General features: G+C 39.5%; 1 protein-coding gene across 4 annotated transcripts; it reads right to left on the bottom strand.

Moving 5' to 3' along the window:
* Window positions 1–68: 68 nt before the first annotated feature.
* Window positions 69–13,987, bottom strand: RNPC3 (RNA binding region (RNP1, RRM) containing 3). Of its 4 annotated transcripts, XR_010784057.1 has the most exons (17): window positions 13,748–13,987; window positions 12,703–12,750; window positions 11,483–11,601; window positions 10,770–10,850; window positions 9,962–10,073; window positions 9,419–9,487; window positions 8,679–8,824; window positions 7,644–7,769; window positions 6,769–6,905; window positions 5,854–6,015; window positions 5,593–5,687; window positions 5,455–5,513; window positions 4,791–4,923; window positions 3,870–3,942; window positions 1,167–1,225; window positions 837–891; window positions 69–297 (listed from the first exon to the last, which is right to left on the bottom strand). XR_010784057.1 is itself a non-coding variant. In XM_066555261.1 (15 exons), exons 1-14 carry the CDS (start codon window positions 13,985–13,987, stop codon window positions 3,883–3,885), a joined length of 1,587 nt encoding a protein of 528 aa, XP_066411358.1. In that variant the 3' UTR covers window positions 69–1,225; window positions 3,870–3,882. The 4 variants fall into 4 exon arrangements, 2 of the variants coding, with proteins under 2 accessions (XP_066411358.1, XP_066411361.1); XR_010784056.1 differs by having other exon boundaries at window positions 837–1,225; XM_066555261.1 differs by having other exon boundaries at window positions 69–1,225.
* Between the last annotated feature and the right edge of the window lie 4,313 nt (window positions 13,988–18,300).

The raw sequence follows: 18,300 nt of genomic DNA, 5'->3' as shown, positions 1-18,300 counted from the left end.
AAGACAAGAAGACCTGTCCTGCCCAAAACCCCAAGAACAAAAGTCAAAACAAAGAGAAGGCAGCAAAATGAAGAGAAGGGAAATAATTTATTAGATTTCACAAGCAATCTAACATACACTTATGATGTAGTAAGTCTTGTGAGATTTAAAGATATGTGGAATCCTTAAGACAGGAATGTTTATTCTCTGCCTTAAATACTTTAGAAATGCAACTACGCACAGTTCAAGAGTCCTGATGATCACACTGCTTCTTCCCCAGCTCGGAAATACTTGAAAGAGAAGGAACACAAAAGGGACCTGGAACATCACAAAGGCATGTTAAAAGAACTCCCCAAAAATAGCAGTGCTATACTGGCTTTTGACAATTAAATTGAAAGATGCTTAGTGTTTTAAAAAGTGCTTAATGTCTGTGAAAAATACATCTTAATAAATGCAGACTGTATTAATTTTATATTATAGAATGTTAAACAGTAATGTAGAATGAAACCTACAGGAAACCTGTAGGTCACTAGCAACAACACTACCTCAGTGCAGACAGCAATGTAAAAAAACCCAAACAACCAACAAAAAGGTAGCAGTAATTAATAGTTGATTATTAGTCCAGCTCCAAATACTTAATTGCAAGATATTGTTAATTTTCTTCTTTACTCAAAAAAAGACAAAGTAAGGAATGTATTAACTAAATCAACTCCAAATTGTTTCTCATGTACCAGGACAACAGTAATCATCAAATGATCTAAAGTTCTGGTCAACCCCTTAATATCAAAACTGCTCTGCAATGTATTTTAGCCAACATATTATTATATTAATATGTTTTTAAAGTAAAACAAGGTGACCTGGTCAGTGCGAGATAAGCACAGCTTCACACAGATCAGCTGGTATGAGCTAAAACTGCTCCACTAAGGAACAGGACCACAAATTACTAGGGTATCTGAGGAAGAAGGTGAAGGCCACCTCTTAAGCCTAAGAACCTTCATTGTGTCTATTCACACAACATAGACAACTCTTTGGTTTATTCCCCCCCCCGAAAAAATTTGCTTGTTATAATTATTAGATTAGCTCAAGCTTAGAATGTGCTAACTCCTCCCCACTTCTACTCTATGCTCTATTATGAAAACTTAAGATGCAGTTGAGTGCTACAGGAAACATTGCACAAAAAAGGATACAACAAGAAAGGATACACTCTGCATGACAGTATTATTGCAGAATTTACGCAGGAATGTTTCTAAAGAAGAACAGCAGAATGTGGTTTAATTTTACTTGATTCTCAGTTTTACACACACATAACTTTATGCTACCTACCAAAAAAAAAAAAAGCAAATATGCCTCTTTGATAAAAAACAATTCTAACCCCTTATGAGATTTAACGAGGGCTGATGAATCCATCAACACTAAACTTCATATTCAAAAGGAAATACATTTTTTGATAACTTGAACTATTAGGACACCAGCAGATTCTTCCATCTCCTTCAAGTCTTTGCCATTTTATAGACTCACTTCATTTCCATCAGGTCCAAAACCCAATCATGTTTCCCTTTAATGCCAGCTTTCAAACCACTTCTTCCTTATGAAGAAGCTGGAGACCTCTCAATATCAGTTTCTTCCACATAACTTTTCTCCCAAACAGTTGTATTTTAGCTACAGGAAAAAGTCACTTTAGGTGAACTTTTTGCCAGTCCTTCAATAAGGAGACATTTCAGCCAGCAAGGAGTTCTGCAGTATTTTATGAACCATATGTATTGTTTTGTCAAAAAAAGGATAAAGCCTTTGTAAAAAAAAAAACCAAAAAAAACCCCCAAAAACCTAAAAAAACCCCAAAACAAAACAAAACCCACCCAACAACAGAAAAACAACCCTAGACTCAAGCAGACTCTCAAGTTTTTATCATGGAATTTTACTTCATAAACCAGCATCCATCCAAATATTCCAGCAGGAACAGAAAAACAGCCATGCAGAAATAGGGGTCAGCTTAACCATTACTTGGGAAATGCAACAAGTATTTTTAATTAAACCTCATGGATCCTTAGAAACCTGTGTAACTCCTTGGCACATTGATATTATTAAAATATATAAAGAGTCAAGGTAAGAGAAGTTCTGCCCATGGACAGAACACCAAGAACACTTGTAAGATTGTAACTCGTGGAAGATTTTCAGGTGCACAATTGAATCTTGCCTCAGTACAGTTTGCTCACTCTAGAAAAAGCTTCTGAGTTGACCATCAGAATAACAACGAATAAGTACTTTGTTATTTTCTTTATGCAATTCAAGTATTTAGCATGTTTAATGAATTCAGAATTAATGTACAAAATGAGTTGAAAAAAAGGGAATTCCTAAAAGAATAAAAGTGCTGACTTCATCTATCAAGTTCTCCAATAGCTAAAATGCTTCAATTTTTTAAATATAAGAAACCTTAGTAATCTTATTAGACAAATAGAAATTTTTTTCTAACAAGAAAGGAGTGACAAACAAGACTGAAATAGTCTCATAAATACTTGATCCTAATAGAACACTTTAGCCAAGGCTCTTTTCAATGACCAGTCAGAAGGCCTATAAAAGTGATGTTTGATCTGACAAAATACAGACTTTGCAAACTACAGACAGTAACACAAAAATAGGAAGACCAAAGAGAGAGAAACAAGCCTAAATCTGATTTTGAAAATCCTTAGACAATGGATGGAATGAAGAACCTACAATTAGAGTAGCTGTTAAAAATAGAACTACCATCACAATAACCACACTGTGGGCTTTACAGCCAATTTGTAAAAATCAAAGCAAATGTTCACATCCTTTATTTCAAATTCAGGTTTTCTTCAGAGTAACAAGGATCAAGCTTCCAGATTAAAAACACACCATGGGTTAAGGAATGTTTCCTAAGCACTCAGGGTAAGATTTCAATTAATTTTGTTTTAAGCAGAGGCATAACCAGAGCGATCTCAACTGTAACCAGAACTTAAGGTCCGTACCCTTTAAATTGGAGCTAATTCACGTATCAGAGGGTGCAGACTGAGAAATAAATGCTTTTTATTCTTGCACCAGTTACTGCATATGGTCATTTTTGAGTTCACTATGCAAATGTTTGCAGGCCATGAAACCACTCAGATAGATTAGAGCTGATTTGGCTTGACTTACTCTCACATAAATGAAATACTCAGAGTAGGGAGCAGTGAAGTAAAGCTACATGATAAGAGATAAAAGTTAAATAGCAACTTTCTGCTAGAAGGTACTTTCTCATTACACTTAAATAATGCCAAAAATCAGGACCTATATATTCCGCAACAAAGGAAGCCTTCATCAATGCAACATTAGGCAGCACTTTCCAACAGAATATCCTTCACTGATTCAGACAAGTTTAAAGGTTACTGCAACAGCACTAAGAACTCATTTTCTGAAGTTAGAAAAGATTCTTTACAGCCAGCCGAAGTTTATTGCTGGAACCAGTTCTTCAGAATCCCATTACAACGGCAGGGATAGAAAGGAAGGAGTTAAGAGGCAACACTTTTCAATAGCAAAACCCTGGGAGATTACTAAAAGATAAGTGGTCCAATTCCATAAAATTATTCTCCTTATCTTTGCAAATTAAGGATTAGAGAAACTGACAAGTGCCCTACAATATCAGGATTAGGAAAATATTGGCCTCTGAGTTTTTTAACACAGGAAAAAGGAAAGCTATAAACTTACACCAACTATATACCTTGCACTCTGTTTTTCTAATATAAGCACACATTTAAGAAAATAAATTTGTATGGAACATTTCCTCTCCATCATTAATATTCCTAAAGAAGCTGTTAAAGAGAGAGTAAATAAAACCAAACACTAACAAAAGCCCCAGCCCAATCCTTTGTTTTCACTTTCAAGCACGGAGTCCATACCTTATGCAGGGTTTTACTTTTTTCTTTTCCCGTCGTTGGCATCCTGTTTTGGTCTAGCTGAACGAGCAAATTGCTGAGATTCTATTAAGGACTACAAGTGTCTGGTAAGTGGAAGTCAATTAAGAAAGACAAAAAAGATTACTCCTGCAAATTAGTCTAGAAAGTGACCTTTATCTGTGAATCAATTCAGTATGAAGTATTTTAATAGTGTCTATTAGTCAAAGATTAGGACCTCACTGATACACAGTACAGGAGTTATTAGAGAGTCCATAAGGAGAACCAACTGGGAATGGGTTAGATGCAAACAAGGTAACTACAGTAGGATAAATGTTTGATATTTATAAACTTCCAACCCAGCATGTTAATTCTTAACTTTAATGTCTCAGTATTTGAGAGGAAAAACAGTAAAAGCAGCAGATGCTGGGGTTAATGTGAGTATAAAGAAAGTGAAATAAACTATGAAATGTTAAAGTGAAAAATAAGAAAGGACATTCACACAAAAAAAAACCAGTGCTATGCAATCAAAAAGAGACAGTTCCAGCTGAAAAACCCATCTAGAACCACTTACTCTTACAGGAGCATTTCTTATGATCACGATTCTGTAAACATACACCTAACCAAGTCAAAAACCTTGTATTTAATTTAAATACAGTGGTCATGCAAGCTGAATTATCTTCTGTATTGTCTTTGCAGGATCAAAGATGTAAGACCAGCAAATTCTGTTCTTAAATCACTTTTACTTTCCTATTTCAGAAGAGTTGCCCCTGTGTTTTTTTCAGCTACCATAAATAGTGCACTGTGTTATGCTGATTGGTTTTCTTAAGGCATTTTTTATTTTGCAGAACACTGTGACAACAAAACTTGGCAGAGACTGGCAGAGATGATAAAGAATATAATGTAAATGCTTGAAGAAAAGGATACAACCACCATGGGTTTTTCAAATAAGACATAGCCATTAACTTCTTTTAGTGCTTTAGCAGCTGCCTTCTCATTGGGAAGTCCAATGAAAGCCTGTCCCTTCATCCGGCCCTCTTTCATCAAACGGATATCAAACCTAGGGGCACAGTGCAGAACTGGGAATTACTCATGTTTCACAAACCTTGCAGATTTCACAGTACAAATGCGCAATTCTCATGCTTCAGGTGGGAGAAAGAGCAGAAACAGAAACAAAGCCTACAAGGAGGCCTGATGTCCTTGGAGACCATTTTGCTTGGGGAAACCATTTACTAAAAGGTAATATTAAACTGCAGGATGGCAAATTGATGTGCAGTACTACTAAACAGGACATATGCAAAATGATCAGATACACACAATCATCTACACAGTTCATTCTGTGTCACACAGCCAAGAAAAGCAAATCTGGGAATGAAAATATAAAGGCAAAATAATAGGGTCTTCAGTCACTCATAATAAAATAATTTGATTTCTTAATCTTCATAAATGAAGATTTTTAGGTCTAACACATTTTTGTTTATGCAGAAACACAGAAAATGTGAATATGGCTATTTTTAAAATCCAGTTTTCGGAAGTGTCATAGAAGTTAATATAAAAGGCTTAATTCTAACCAAGTATGAAATGAACTCACATATTGCGTTCCACCTCTGACTGGAAGTCAACATATCTTCCAAAAATGAACTTAAGATCCTGAAATTAAAGTGTAGGCATAAGATGAATGCTAAGAAAAAGCCCTTTTGATAGATATTTAATTTGCTTGTTTCCTTACCTTTTCTTGAACTTGTTTAGCTAAATTCTTCACATATATCCTGCAATTTGGATCACCTGGCTCATAGTTTTTGAAAACAGAATATTTTTCCATTTCTTGAAGACAAAAAAATGAACCATGCTTTAGTTAATTTACTTTGCACATTTGCTCAGTATAAAATAATTTACTATATGCTCAATTAATAAAATAAACACTTATTTAAGCTATTTGTAGCAACAAACCAAAAAGCTGTTACTAGATAATCGATTCTCACAGTTATACCTTCTCTAGAAAGTCTGTTTTTTTCTAGATCCTTTCTAGAAATAAATTCTGATGGTATTTCATCATCCTCCTCTTCAGTTTCCATTTTATCATTTGAACTAGGAGCTGGGAAAATCCTTCCAAAGCCTGTATTATTGATTTCTTCTGTGGTTGCATAAAGGTCTGAAATGTCAACAAATTATGTAAGTGGTTTGTACCTTTATTTACACCAAAATCAAGAGCCAGCAACAAAAATCACATTCCAGCAACATTATAATAGAGCAGACTTTGCAAGGCAATTTGAATACACGCTTAAAAATGAGTCTTAATCCCTGGTTTGACAAAAGCACCTGCTCTGTGCAGTCCTATAAAACCTCATGTAGTACAAATAAAGGCCATGGCACACATTAGTTATCATAAAACTTGCCTTGCTGTTCAATCCTGTATCCATTTCATTATTTTTCCTTAAAGAAACTGGATACTACTGTAAAGTACCAAGAACCACAGATTGACCATAACCCTCTAAAAAGCCATCACACCTCATTGTTATCAGTGCCCAGCATTTTTATGGCAGATAATCAGTGCACCAGAGAAAAGGGGTTGGATGTTGCCCTCTAAGAGCTGGAAAAGGAAAATCCGAAATTAGCTTGATAACATAAAATACTGAAAATTTGTAACATTTGCATCCTGTCATTTAAAAGACAGTGCAATTCACCATAAACCACAGAGCACATAGAAGAGCCCTTTAAAATCCTCTGGATCCTTTCCAAAGCTTGTAATGTGGGAAAAACAGCAAATACAACTATGATGCAACTTGGTGTTGAAAGCTCCAGTACAGTAAAGGAAAAGAATTTCCTGGTTAAATTTCAGCACTCTTTATATACTGAAGCCACATGACTTGAACATTAAACACATTTGAAGTACAAACCCTCTTACCATTTTTTTCTTCTTTTTCTGGGTTTATCTGAAGAACAGCTGGGATCTCAGTACTAATATGAAACTCTATTTTTTTATGACCTACATGCTGCAGCTGCTCAAAGACATCTGAAGGTGACAGCGTAGGGTGCGAGTTACTGTTTAAAACAACAACAACACATTAATTAAAGACTCAGACACTGATGAATGCATGCTCAAACATGAGATTTCTTACAGTTAGATTTTATGCTGCTGTTTACCACAAACACATGTTCTCCATTTCATCCATTTCACCCAACAGAGTTTCAGGTGATTACAACACCGCAGACACAGAAGGTATGTCTGGCAGTGGGAGCAGAACCAACCATCATGTACCACAATACAATACACACAGGCATTTATTAAAACCTTTATCAGTAACTTCAGCATGAAAAATAAGTGGCCTTGCTGCTGCTCTCAGCTAGTATATAAAATACATGACACTTAAAAAAATGTAGCAAATCATTTGGAGGAAGCAGGCAGCCATTAGTAAAAATGCATTCACAATCATTCATCACAACACAGAAATACTGCACTGCTGTCTACTGTGGCACACTGCAGTTCTAAGACCCAAACTCATTTTAAAGTAAGCCAGTTTCTATACTTCCAGTGTCATACTTTTAATTCTTTGTTTTAAGAAGCAGCTCAAACAAGAAATCCAAATTGTTTCAGTCACAGCTGTGATGTGAAACTAGTTATCTTTTTAGGAAAAGGAATTTCTATTAGTTTGACAGGAAGAGGAACAGAGCTTGAATCAGGCACACTTTAAAGTTGTTGAGCAGACTTTAGTTCAAACTAGAAGAAAATATGATTTTTAGGGCAATAAAACCAATAGGGTAAGTGCAAAAACCACAAACCTGTGGGAAGTACACACAGGAACATTCAACATGTCCTTAATTCTTTGCTTTTTTCTAACACCACGCTTCTTTGTGTTTATAGGTCTTTTAGGCTGAAGGGTTGCTAATTCCATCAACTTTGTCATTCTATTTTAAACAAAAAGAAAACCAAAACCAAACAAAAATAAAACAAAGAGGTTTACAGTTTATTGAAAATACCAATTTAAAAAGCACTCCCCTTTCCTTAAAGCCCTTGATATAGAACTTTTCAGAATATAATTGTAAAACTACCTTAAAATTGAAGCTGTAACACACAGCAAATCAATATACACAGAGCACTTAAGGACTGACCAAAATCCTAACATGCCAGTGATGCCCTTCCTTCCCCAAGCATGCTCCTTACTGGGACACTGAAGCTGTGATGGCCCAGGCTGAATCTGATTTTCTAACACTCAACAGGGGTAGCTTTTTCCAAATACAGCATAGGGACTTTCTGATTTACTTCTCAGTTTAGACAGTAAAGGAAAAAGCTGCTTTTAATTTAGAGTTAGTTTAAAGATTAAAAAAAATACAGGTGTGATATAATTCAGTCCCAAATGTGCAAGAGAATCCTCAGCACAAATATTATCACCCCTAGCATACCCGCTGATGTACAAAGAATGTTCTGGAAGTTGGCGTGCACATACAATTCAGGCTGAGGAGTCAATTTAGAAAGACGTGGAACAATGAAGACTTCAGAAAATAATCTAATTTCTGCTTCCCTACATCTGCACTCTTCAAGCTGAGTTTTTGTTTAGTTGGGTTTTTTTGGACACAGGAACAAACGAAAACTTGCACACCAATAGGCCACTCCCCTTTTCTTACTGCGTTTAAACCTGGACTGACCTTCTGCACTCTGGAGTTTCTCTAAGCATCTGGAAAGATTGCTACACACTCTCTACAAGCTTCTACATCTATATACTGCAAACATTACCACTTGCTGAACTGGAAGCTGGAACAGTAAAACCCCCTCTTTCAGCAAGCCCAAAACCCTGCAAATGACTGTAAAATGCATACCTCTCCTTTTCCTCATCATTATCACTTTCATATTCTGATTCATCCCCGCTAGACAGTCCTTCTTCCTCTTCAGGCAAAGGAGGCTCTTCAGGAGGCAGAGGTGGGATTGGGGGAGGTGGCACAGGCACTGGTAAATACTCTTCATACTAATTATAGGGAAGAAGTTGAAAAAATTGAACTTCTTGAAGGAAAAAAACCTAAACATGTCTTGTTTTCTTAATAACAACAGTCAAAGCAATTAATGATAATTTAACAAGTATGTCCTCCAAGTATGCTTATAGGGATCTAGATAGCATTTTGGTAAATTACATTACTAATGAAAAACTTTCCACAAGCAAAAAAATCTGCTTTCTGAAGCATAACAGTGAATGGTTTCTTTTAAGTGGAGATGAGAAAAAAATACAGCAACCACGGCCTTGGATTTTCACTTTGCACTCAGCTTCAAGGACTTTCCTGAGAATTCAGTCCAAGTATATGGGTGAAGGCTTAGGCTCCAAAGCCATTTCCAAAGTCAGTTTCAACAGTGAAGCAACAGTCTGAAACACTGCAGTGCTGCTACCAGAGATGGGTATTTCTTTGTTCTAAGTACAGTCCAAAGAATTGCTCCAGAAGACCAACATGTATCCAGTGAAATGCAGCAGGATTTGCAATCCTCTAGAAATTCAGATCTCCTACTATGCTGCAAACATTTTAAATTGTGAATCAATGCTACAGTACTGAAAACATATTTAAAATGTTACCATGGGAGGGCGAGCAGTGATTGGCCCAAAAGGTGGAGGGAGATTCATTTTATTCATCAGATGGAGTACCTGAAATGAGTCAAAACAAGTAGGTTTCTTCTGAATAAGTAAGTGATAACAGTTCCTTGCTAGGTAAAACAGCCAATCACTCCTGGCAGGTGTAAATGAGCACAGTTTTAACGTTCATGAACAATGTAAAACTTGCACTTGAAATCCAACACTAAAAGTCAATATAAGAAACACCCTAACAAGGCTAATAACAAACATACAGCATCCTCTCAGAATGAAATTCCAGGAACTCAAGTCACATCTAATTAGGAAGAGCATATCCAGTTAAGTCTTCAGTGTCAATTAAGTAATCTACCTCAGGTTAATAAAATCTCATTATCTCAGCACAGTAAAAAACTAAGATTGGTTAACACTATCACAGAAAATCCAAGTTAGTATTTACAATGACAAAAATAATTACTTCTGTAGATAATTAAAGAGGAAAAATTAAATGTCTTTAATTTTTCACTTTTTTTTCCCCTGTTTTTTACTTACCTGAACATAAAATTTGGGCACACTTGCCAAGGCATTTGCTATATTTGCTAGAATTGCACTTGAAGGTGGTGGATACAAATATTTGAGGCAAGAATTGATGGGAAAGGTGAGGCTGAGGAAAAAAAGATTGAAAACAAGACACCTTAACATTACTGCCACTTAATCACCCATAACAATTAATGATTACTGGAGGCTTAATATTGATTACATCTGAAGTAACACTGAAATATTATTATTTCCCCTAGAACAGTTTTGGGCCACTTAGAATGCCTTTAACATCACGGAGTAGTCCCCAGTGTATGACAGATTTACTGGGCTTGGAAATACTGAAAGTATCAAGCCATGCAGGAGCCTAAAGCAAACAGAAACAACATGTCCAAAACCAAAAGCACATCACAGCAGCCTGCACAAATATCAGAAACTCAATAAATTCAAAAGTTTACTACTTCCTGTATGCCAACATGAAAATGAGGGGGAGGGGAAGGAAGAAACATCAGGAAAAAGAAGTCAGTGATATTCTGCTGTTAGCACTGGGGGAAACTCAGCCCTCCAACTCCCCAAGAAAGCAATGTGCAGTGCTAGAAGGCTGTTCTGCAATCCAGAAGCTCAAAGCACGAGTCACTATGCAGATGTGAGGATTCTAAACTTGAGGAACTGAAACTCCATCTTTATGACAACTCCTACATGCCTGAGGAACAGCAGCATAGGAGTTATTGCTTTGAGCATCTTATTCAACAGTACATAACACATTTCAAAATAATCTGTAACAAAATAAAATAATTAAGATAAATAAAACCCCAACACTAACCCGTGGTTGGGTGCAATTCCATTCTCTATTTTAACACAGTTTGGTTCTATCTTCTCTTCTTCTTTCACTGGTTCTTCTAAACTGAAAATTAATTTAGTCTTAATTAAAACAGTGCAAAAATTAGATATGCCTTATGTAATATATAAAATATGCATAATCCATAAATATAAAAAATAAATTAGCACAGGTATTTTTAACATCTTTTACCATTTCCATTACTACAGCTGTTACCAATTCTTCATAATTAATACATGAGGATAATTACAGTAGTGACAGTCTTCTAAAATAAATACTTATGCAGATTTAAGTAAGATTGCCTATATTCAAACACTCCTGACTTAAATCCACTCAATGGAAAAGAACTGAAATTATTTATCATGCATTCTCCTCAGAGACCATAAATTCAAAGGTATTAAATTATTGATTTGTTCATATTCAGAAAGTGGAATAAATAACCTGAAAACTCTACTACAGTATTTTTAATTAAGCACTATCACATAGCTTTTATGACTTATTTGCACATTCCACAGGTGCAAATGACACAGTTCTGTTGGGAGGAATGCAGTCACTGTCCTATAGATCAGAACCTGTTTGTTAAGACTTCCAAGTGGTTACAATTTATCCTTTGAGTTACAAGTACTACCTAAGTATCAAGAATCCAGAACCCCCTTTCCTTGACCACAAAGATAACAAGGAAATTACTCTACACATACCTTTTGCACTTGTCTGAGGCAGAAGGCTGGCTAAGTACCTGTGCACTCTCTTGCTCCTTTGCAAATTCAACAACTAATGTGTGACCCAAAAGTTTCAGCTGATGCAGTCTTGATAAAGCCTTCAAGTAATTACAGAGGAGAAGAGAAAGGGAAGAGGACAAACATGAGAATTGTTTTAAAGCATAACTGTTTTTCCTTTGAGTGGTACACTGGCCATAGGATGCAGGCCCAACTGCTTTAAGCTAAGCCTGTGCTACTGTGGACATGAGAGCCCTGCACTGCTTGTGTCTTCCCAGCTCTGCTTTTAGCAGCATTTCCTGCTGGCAGGAAGGAAAGGGACCAGCACAGCCAGAGCCACAACACAGACTGGTCACCTGAACACAGCAGCAGCCCTAACAATCAGACTTTTCACACAGCCGACTAAATTGCTGGAATTTCAAGTAACCAACCTTTTGCTCCTGAAGTACAAACATGCTAAACCCTGTCAGTAACAGCTAGGGATTCTAAAATCAAGATCTTAACAGTGGCTCTAGGAAGATCCAGCATTCTTAAAGTCCAGAGCCCAGCAGGTTGCTAACAACTGGCACCTAATTCACCACTGCTCACCTCACACAGTCTTTTCCTTTTTTAGTCCTATAAAGTGTGGCCTAAAAGAAATAGAAACAATGCAAAAAAAAACCCCAAACCCAAGTTATATGGGGGAAGTTCTGGCACAGGCTTTTTAACCAGACTAGTATTAAAAAGCATTATTAGTATAACCTTTTTGGCATACATATCTCCTATTAATACAGTAGTTTTCCTATCAAAGTTGGGCATTTAAGGCAGACTTGGATTGTGAGACTCACAGGGCTGACTTTTACGGCAAACAGAATTACACAGGAGACAAGGAAACTCTGCTGGTTTTATAGTTTGTATATAAATGCACACACATCCTAAACAGTGCCCTGATCAGTCTCAGCTTCTCTAACTTTGCCAGGCTGGATCAGTTAACTTGCACAAACCCCTTTCAATCCACCTTTCCTAGGACTCTAGGAAACACAGAAGTAATCAAGAATTTTATCAAGTCCTGCAAGCAAACCTGTCCTGAAATGGAACTCTCATACTACATTGTGCTGCTTTGTTTTTTCCTAGTCCTAAGTACCAGATGATGTGTAAAAAACATTAGAGCATTGGCAATTCAGTGCTTTGCTGAAACATTCAATAACAAACTCAATACAAACCTTTGCAGCTGCATTTTCACTGGGAAAGGTGGCAAAAGCAGTATGTTTCTAGAAAACAAACAGAAAGTTATAATGTATTTGAATCACAAACGTAAGAGATTGCATGTAAAACATTGAGCCACAAGCACTTTGCTAGTCCAAGTTTACATACTTGAAAGTTACCAGATGGGAGTTATCTAATTCCCTTTCGGGGCAAACATGAAGGGCTAGAAACCATTTTTCTTATGAATTTTGGAAAAGTACCTCCTGCAGTCAAAATCAAGACATGAGCTCAGCAGTTTGACAAATATAGGACAAGTGGGGATTTTTTAGTGAGCTAAAACCATTCTAAACTGCACGAAAGTACCTACAGATACAGAGGTTTAATTCTCTTCCGAAACAGAAAACTCATTGGAGCACCTCATAAGACATTTTCATCAAAGTTACTCTTACTAAAAGTAATGCTCTTCCTGCTATGAAAGTTGTAACTATTGTGCTCTCAACGTTTGAATGGTTTCTAATTTTCCCCCCCAATTTTTCAAATTAAATCAAATCGTCACATAACACACCTTTCCAAGTGAATTTTTTTTAAACAAACTTTATTACCCCATCTTGCCACTACATGACTCCGTACCCAAAATCATTGTAACAAAGTCAGTATCTCTGATATCCTATAAAGCATGACCCTGATAAAATACGCAGACATCATCCATCTGCAGTTCTGCAAAACACGAGGCTCTTTATGAAGAGTACTTATCACAAAACAAATACATCCATGTTTTCGTAATCTGGAGGAAGAAGAAAGCAAACCAGAGATTTCAAGAGAGCTGGGAAGGTGCATCCCTGCCCGCGCCAAGAGGCCTCTGGGCACGGCTTAGCCCAGCCTCGCCGGCCGCACAAGAGGCCGAAGCCGCGGGCACGGCGCTTGCGGCGGGCGGGCCGGAGCCCGGAGCCGCCCGCTGTCCCGCCCGCCCCGCGGGGCTCCCCGGGAGCGGGACCCCCGCTCCTGCCTGGCTCCAGGCTCAGCCCTGCCCGCGGCCGCCCCGGTCCCGGTCCCGGTCCTCACCAGCCGCCCGTGGTCCGACAGGACGCGCACAGACACGGCCCCGAAGTGCTGCAGCAGATCCTCCTTCTCCGCCGCCGTCAGCTCGGCGGGCAGGTGCCGCACCAGCAGCGTCCGCCCGCGCCGCCGCGACACGCCGGGGTGCGGCGGGACGCCGGGGTGCGGCGGGACAGCGCCCAGCCCTGGGCCGCCCGCGGGTCCCAGCCCGCCCGCCCGCAGCTCCTCAGCGCCCGGCGCCGCCATCGCCGCGCAGGGCCCGGCACCGCCAGCGGGAGCGGCGGCGCAAATCGCGCGAGAGCCAGGGCGACGCCGCTGCCTCAGGTCTCGCGAGACTGGCGCCCCCCGCGGAGGCGGCGGGAAACGCGCGCAGAGGCGGGAGCTTCCCCCCCGGCAGAGCCTGCCGGGGGACGCCCGCGGTGCTGCTGCCCTCAGCCTTTAACGCTGTGACGCTTAGGAGCTTGCCCTCACACCAAATCATAGGGAGTGTTGCTCTCAAAATGCCCTCTCCTCAGCCTTTAGTTGCAGACACTTGTTCCTGCCTCCCTCCCGTGAACAGCAAGGTTACTGATGCGTGCCTGGCCACGGGAAACACCGCCATAATTACAACAATCAGCGTGAGCAAGGAGGATGGACAGATTGCTGTCACTTACCACAGCAGCCACACAGGCGGCTCCCAAGCCTGCCTTGTTCTGGGGGATACAGGCTGTGATCCTAAGAGAGAGTGAAATCCCCGATCTACTGAATTAGCTGTTTGCTGGCCGGCAAAAGCCGTGCCTGCCTGTGTCGCTGTTGCCACAGGCTGTGTCCCACAGAGGCGCAGTGCGGGCCTGCTGGAGCACTTGCCGTGGCTCTGAGCCGCCGGAGCACACAGGGACGGCCCGGGCTCCGTCACTGCGCTGGACTGTGCTGGAGCCAGCCATGGAGAAAACTTGCTTGGAACCTGGCCCATAAGACGGGGGCTTCCCACACCTCTCCATACAAAAAGCAAGGCCTTCAGTCCATAAAGTCCTTCAGTTTTCCGGAGCGGTCATGACAGACCTGGTGCTGTGCGCACTGTGCACCTGCAGGGTTTTGGCCAGGCACGTTTGGTGGCGCAGCGCTGACAGATTGGGCAAAGGCCTGGCCATGGTGGGTGGGCACAGCAGTCTCATTAGCTCGATCAGATGACAATCTAAATTTCTCCAAACGAGTTTGGGAAGGATCTGGGTAAAAAAGGATCTTCTGAAGGGATCAATGAGAAAAGCAGAAATGTGGGAGCTATTTCTTATGGGATTTGTTACTGCATTTTTGTTGCTGCCATAAGTATAAGCTGGGAAATATCTATGAAGTGGGAAGCAGGTGAAATAATTGACACGGTGTGCAAACAGAGCAGTTTAGTTTCTCTCTTGATAACACCAGCAGTACTGGGTTTTTTTCTGAGGCTGTTGAAACTCTAAAAGTTGCACTGGCCAGCCAAACTAGTTCTGTGTGTGGCTTGTGGTTTGTATAAAGTCCAGAAGATTTTCTGGGGTATGCTGCTCAACGTGCAGTTGTAGCAGATGGGAAGATAACAATTGTAAATGCAAGCCTGTGGTGGCTGTGCTGCTGCATCCTGTTTAAATTGGCCTGACTTGTAGTTCACTCCTGGGTAATGACTTCAGAGAATTTTTTATGCAGCAGATCTGTGAAACCTGTAGGCAAAGCAAACCTTCCTGTTTCCGTTGTAGTGTTCTAGTACATTCCAGTTGTTAATAAGCACATCATTCACCAGATGGTAAAATAATGAAATAACTTCAAATATGTTTTCCCCTCAGAACTAAGGAACACTGTTCCCAGTTCTGCTTAGAGAAGGCTGAGGAAACTATGTACTCTTTAGTTACACTGAACAATTGACAAGAACTCTTTCACTTGAAATAAATAATATATCATGGCTCTTCAGCCCCCCTGTTCCTCCTAGCACAAAATCCCCCTCAAAAAAATCCTCTTCTAAAGTCTCTTTCCTTGTTAGACCAGGCTGCTGAAGATGAACACCTCTAGAGCAGAGGTTTAACATAGCAACATGCAAGTCAAACTGATAAAAAATGTGTATGTGTTTTTCCTAAGTCACAGAAAGTTAAAAAAAATTTAAAAATTCACTTTCTCTCACGATCATGTCTACAGTCAAAATGTATGAATAATATGTTACCTTTTTTACTTTCCAAGATGTTTAATTTGTAGATTTTTGAACAGTAGAGTTCTTCAACAGCAACACATCATGGTTTTGTGTTGAAATCCACGGCTTAGAAGTTCTTTGCTTATACAGAGATTGAATGCAAATGGTTTAGCAGTACAAGTAAGAGTCAGAACTACAGACTCATTCAGGTGGGAAAGAAGGGAGATCCTTTTGCAGCAATCTCGAGTCCAGTCAAAGTCAAGTCCATTTCCTACTCAGAGCAAGGTCAAGATACTGAAATCCAACCTCATCATTCAGGACTTTCTCCAGCCTGGTGTTAGAAGGCCCTAAGGGTGAAGATTCCACAGCCTGCATAGACAAGCTTTTCCACACCTTAATTAAACTTCTAGTGATTTTTTTTCTCCCTTTTAAATCCATTTGAACATGACTATGTTTTTGTAAATGTGTGGCAACTTCATGAAGACAAAAATTCAAATTCCAGTTAAAATGTATTGAGTTGGTAAGAATGACAGTCTGATCTGTAACTATACAAACAGTGACTTGCAGAACTATAGATTATGCAGTCAGGGCTGTTTGAGTGGTTCTCCAAGTGGACTCTGCTTTTACTTTTCCTGAATAGAATCAAAATGTGGGTTGCAAATGTTGCGTAGCACGCCAGTTTCTACAAAGCTTCTAAGCTGCTCTTGTATGTTACCATGCATGTGTGTCTCCATGCACATCATTGACTCCAGAGCCTCTGCTGTCATGCTTGGTCTGTATTTCTGCATTAGTGATAAATATTTCCTTCTCCACAGAATGACTACTTGCTACTACAGCTTAGATCAAATCTAGTTTTCAGCACAGAGGTTAAAGGAAATGAAATTTGGCAGAGCCACCTCATAAGGAAAATTGATGCCACATCTAAACAAGTTAAGACAGAGCTCCAGACAAGCCTGTGTGAGTTCAAGCAAAACAAATCTGACATCTCTCAGTCCTGAGGCTTTGAAAGCCTGTGGCTCTTTATTAATAATGGCAATACAGTATTTACTGGCCTGCAGACCAGTATCCTATATTACCAGGTCATTGCTGCAATAAAAACTCTGTAAATCAAAAAATATAGGAGTTATAGACAGAATTAGATGTTATTCAGACTCAGTTCCCAAAGGATATTTTTTCTGCCTAATTTCTTGTGAGCTACACAAGCCTAGCAAGGTGGTTTTTTGTTAAGAGTTTTGGAAGCCTCAGGCCAAAACGTTTTGATTACTGAGGTAAGAAAGAAAACCACCAGAGCAGCTTTGAGGTAAAATGGCAACACTACTGGGCAAAATCTCATTTTCATGGTGGCAGTTCAGTAACTGTCTTCATATTCATCTCAACAGTGTGGTGTAAGAAAGTGCTTTAGAAAGAAGGCAGCAGAGGGGCCCTAGTGAGTTTGGCAGGATCCTGGCTGTTCCTGCCAGAATGGTGTCTGTGGTACCGAGGGTCCAGGCGTGGGCAAGCTGCATTTCATCCACTGCACAGCCCCACTGGTTTGTGGGGCAGGGTTTGGTAGCCAGGGGTTACAGGGCTGGCTTCTGTGAGAAGTGCTGGAAGTTTCCCCTTCCAGAAGAGCAGGTGCCAGCTGGCCCCAAGGTGGACCTGGCACTGTTTTGCCCAGGGCAGGCATTCCCCATAAAGGAGCCTTTGGCCACAGTTCCTGTGCCCGGCCCTGCTGAGGAGGGCAGGCAGAGAGGAGCTGTGCTGGGCACCAGGCACCAGACAAGGCCAGCGCCCCACAGCTACACAGGCATACACTCAACCTGAGACTGCAAAATGATTCCTGATTCAGTAGAAATGACTTTTTGCAAAAAGAGAAAGTTAATATTTAAAGAAGGCTTTAGGTCAGGGAACTGCTTTCCTCAGCATAAGCAGCCATTTTCTTCATGCTGTTAATTTTTTGTCTGAATAAAATACAAAAACAATGGATAATCCAGCAAAAATTCTCCTTTTCATATTTGACCACTAGATGATGCTGTGACCCATGAATGAAAAAAAGAAAATAAAAGAGAGGAAGAGAAAAGGAAAAATAAATAGAAAAAAAAGATGAAAAAATGATAAAAAAAAAGAACATAAGTTTAAATTTACAGTGCATTTCTGGAATCAAAGAATAATCACAGAGCTCAATTCAAGGTTTGGCCAATGAAAGTGAGCATGGTTTCTAACAGAAAATGAAATAGTGCATTGTGCCAAAAAATTCTAAAAGTTTACAATTCAGCAGATCTGTTGTGCCATCCTGTTATGCCCCAGCAAATATCTTACCTTAAATTTGATCGCTTCAAAACATAATTTCAATTTTTCATTGAACACTGGAATAAAAAAATTAAGGCCTTAGTGTCATCACTTCACATAGAAGAGTAGCAATAGAAATTATAAAAATCAAGATAAA

The sequence above is a fragment of the Molothrus aeneus genome, chromosome 9, assembly GCF_037042795.1.
Source record: "Molothrus aeneus isolate 106 chromosome 9, BPBGC_Maene_1.0, whole genome shotgun sequence".
Lineage (NCBI taxonomy): Eukaryota > Metazoa > Chordata > Aves > Passeriformes > Icteridae > Molothrus > Molothrus aeneus.
Note: the sequence above shows the minus strand (reverse complement) of the source record. Positions and strands in the feature narration are given on the sequence as shown.

Coding starts and splice junctions, on each gene's coding strand:
- RNPC3 (XM_066555261.1), bottom strand. CDS start 13,987: ATGGCGGCGCCGGGCGCTGAGGAGCTGCGGGCGGGCGGGCTGGGACCC. Junction 10,851..11,482: donor GCCTCAGACAAGTGCAAAAG/GTATGTGTAGAG, acceptor ATTAATTTTCAG/TTTAGAAGAACCAGTGAAAG. Junction 5,514..5,592: donor CTAAACAAGTTCAAGAAAAG/GTAAGGAAACAA, acceptor CTTTAATTTCAG/GATCTTAAGTTCATTTTTGG.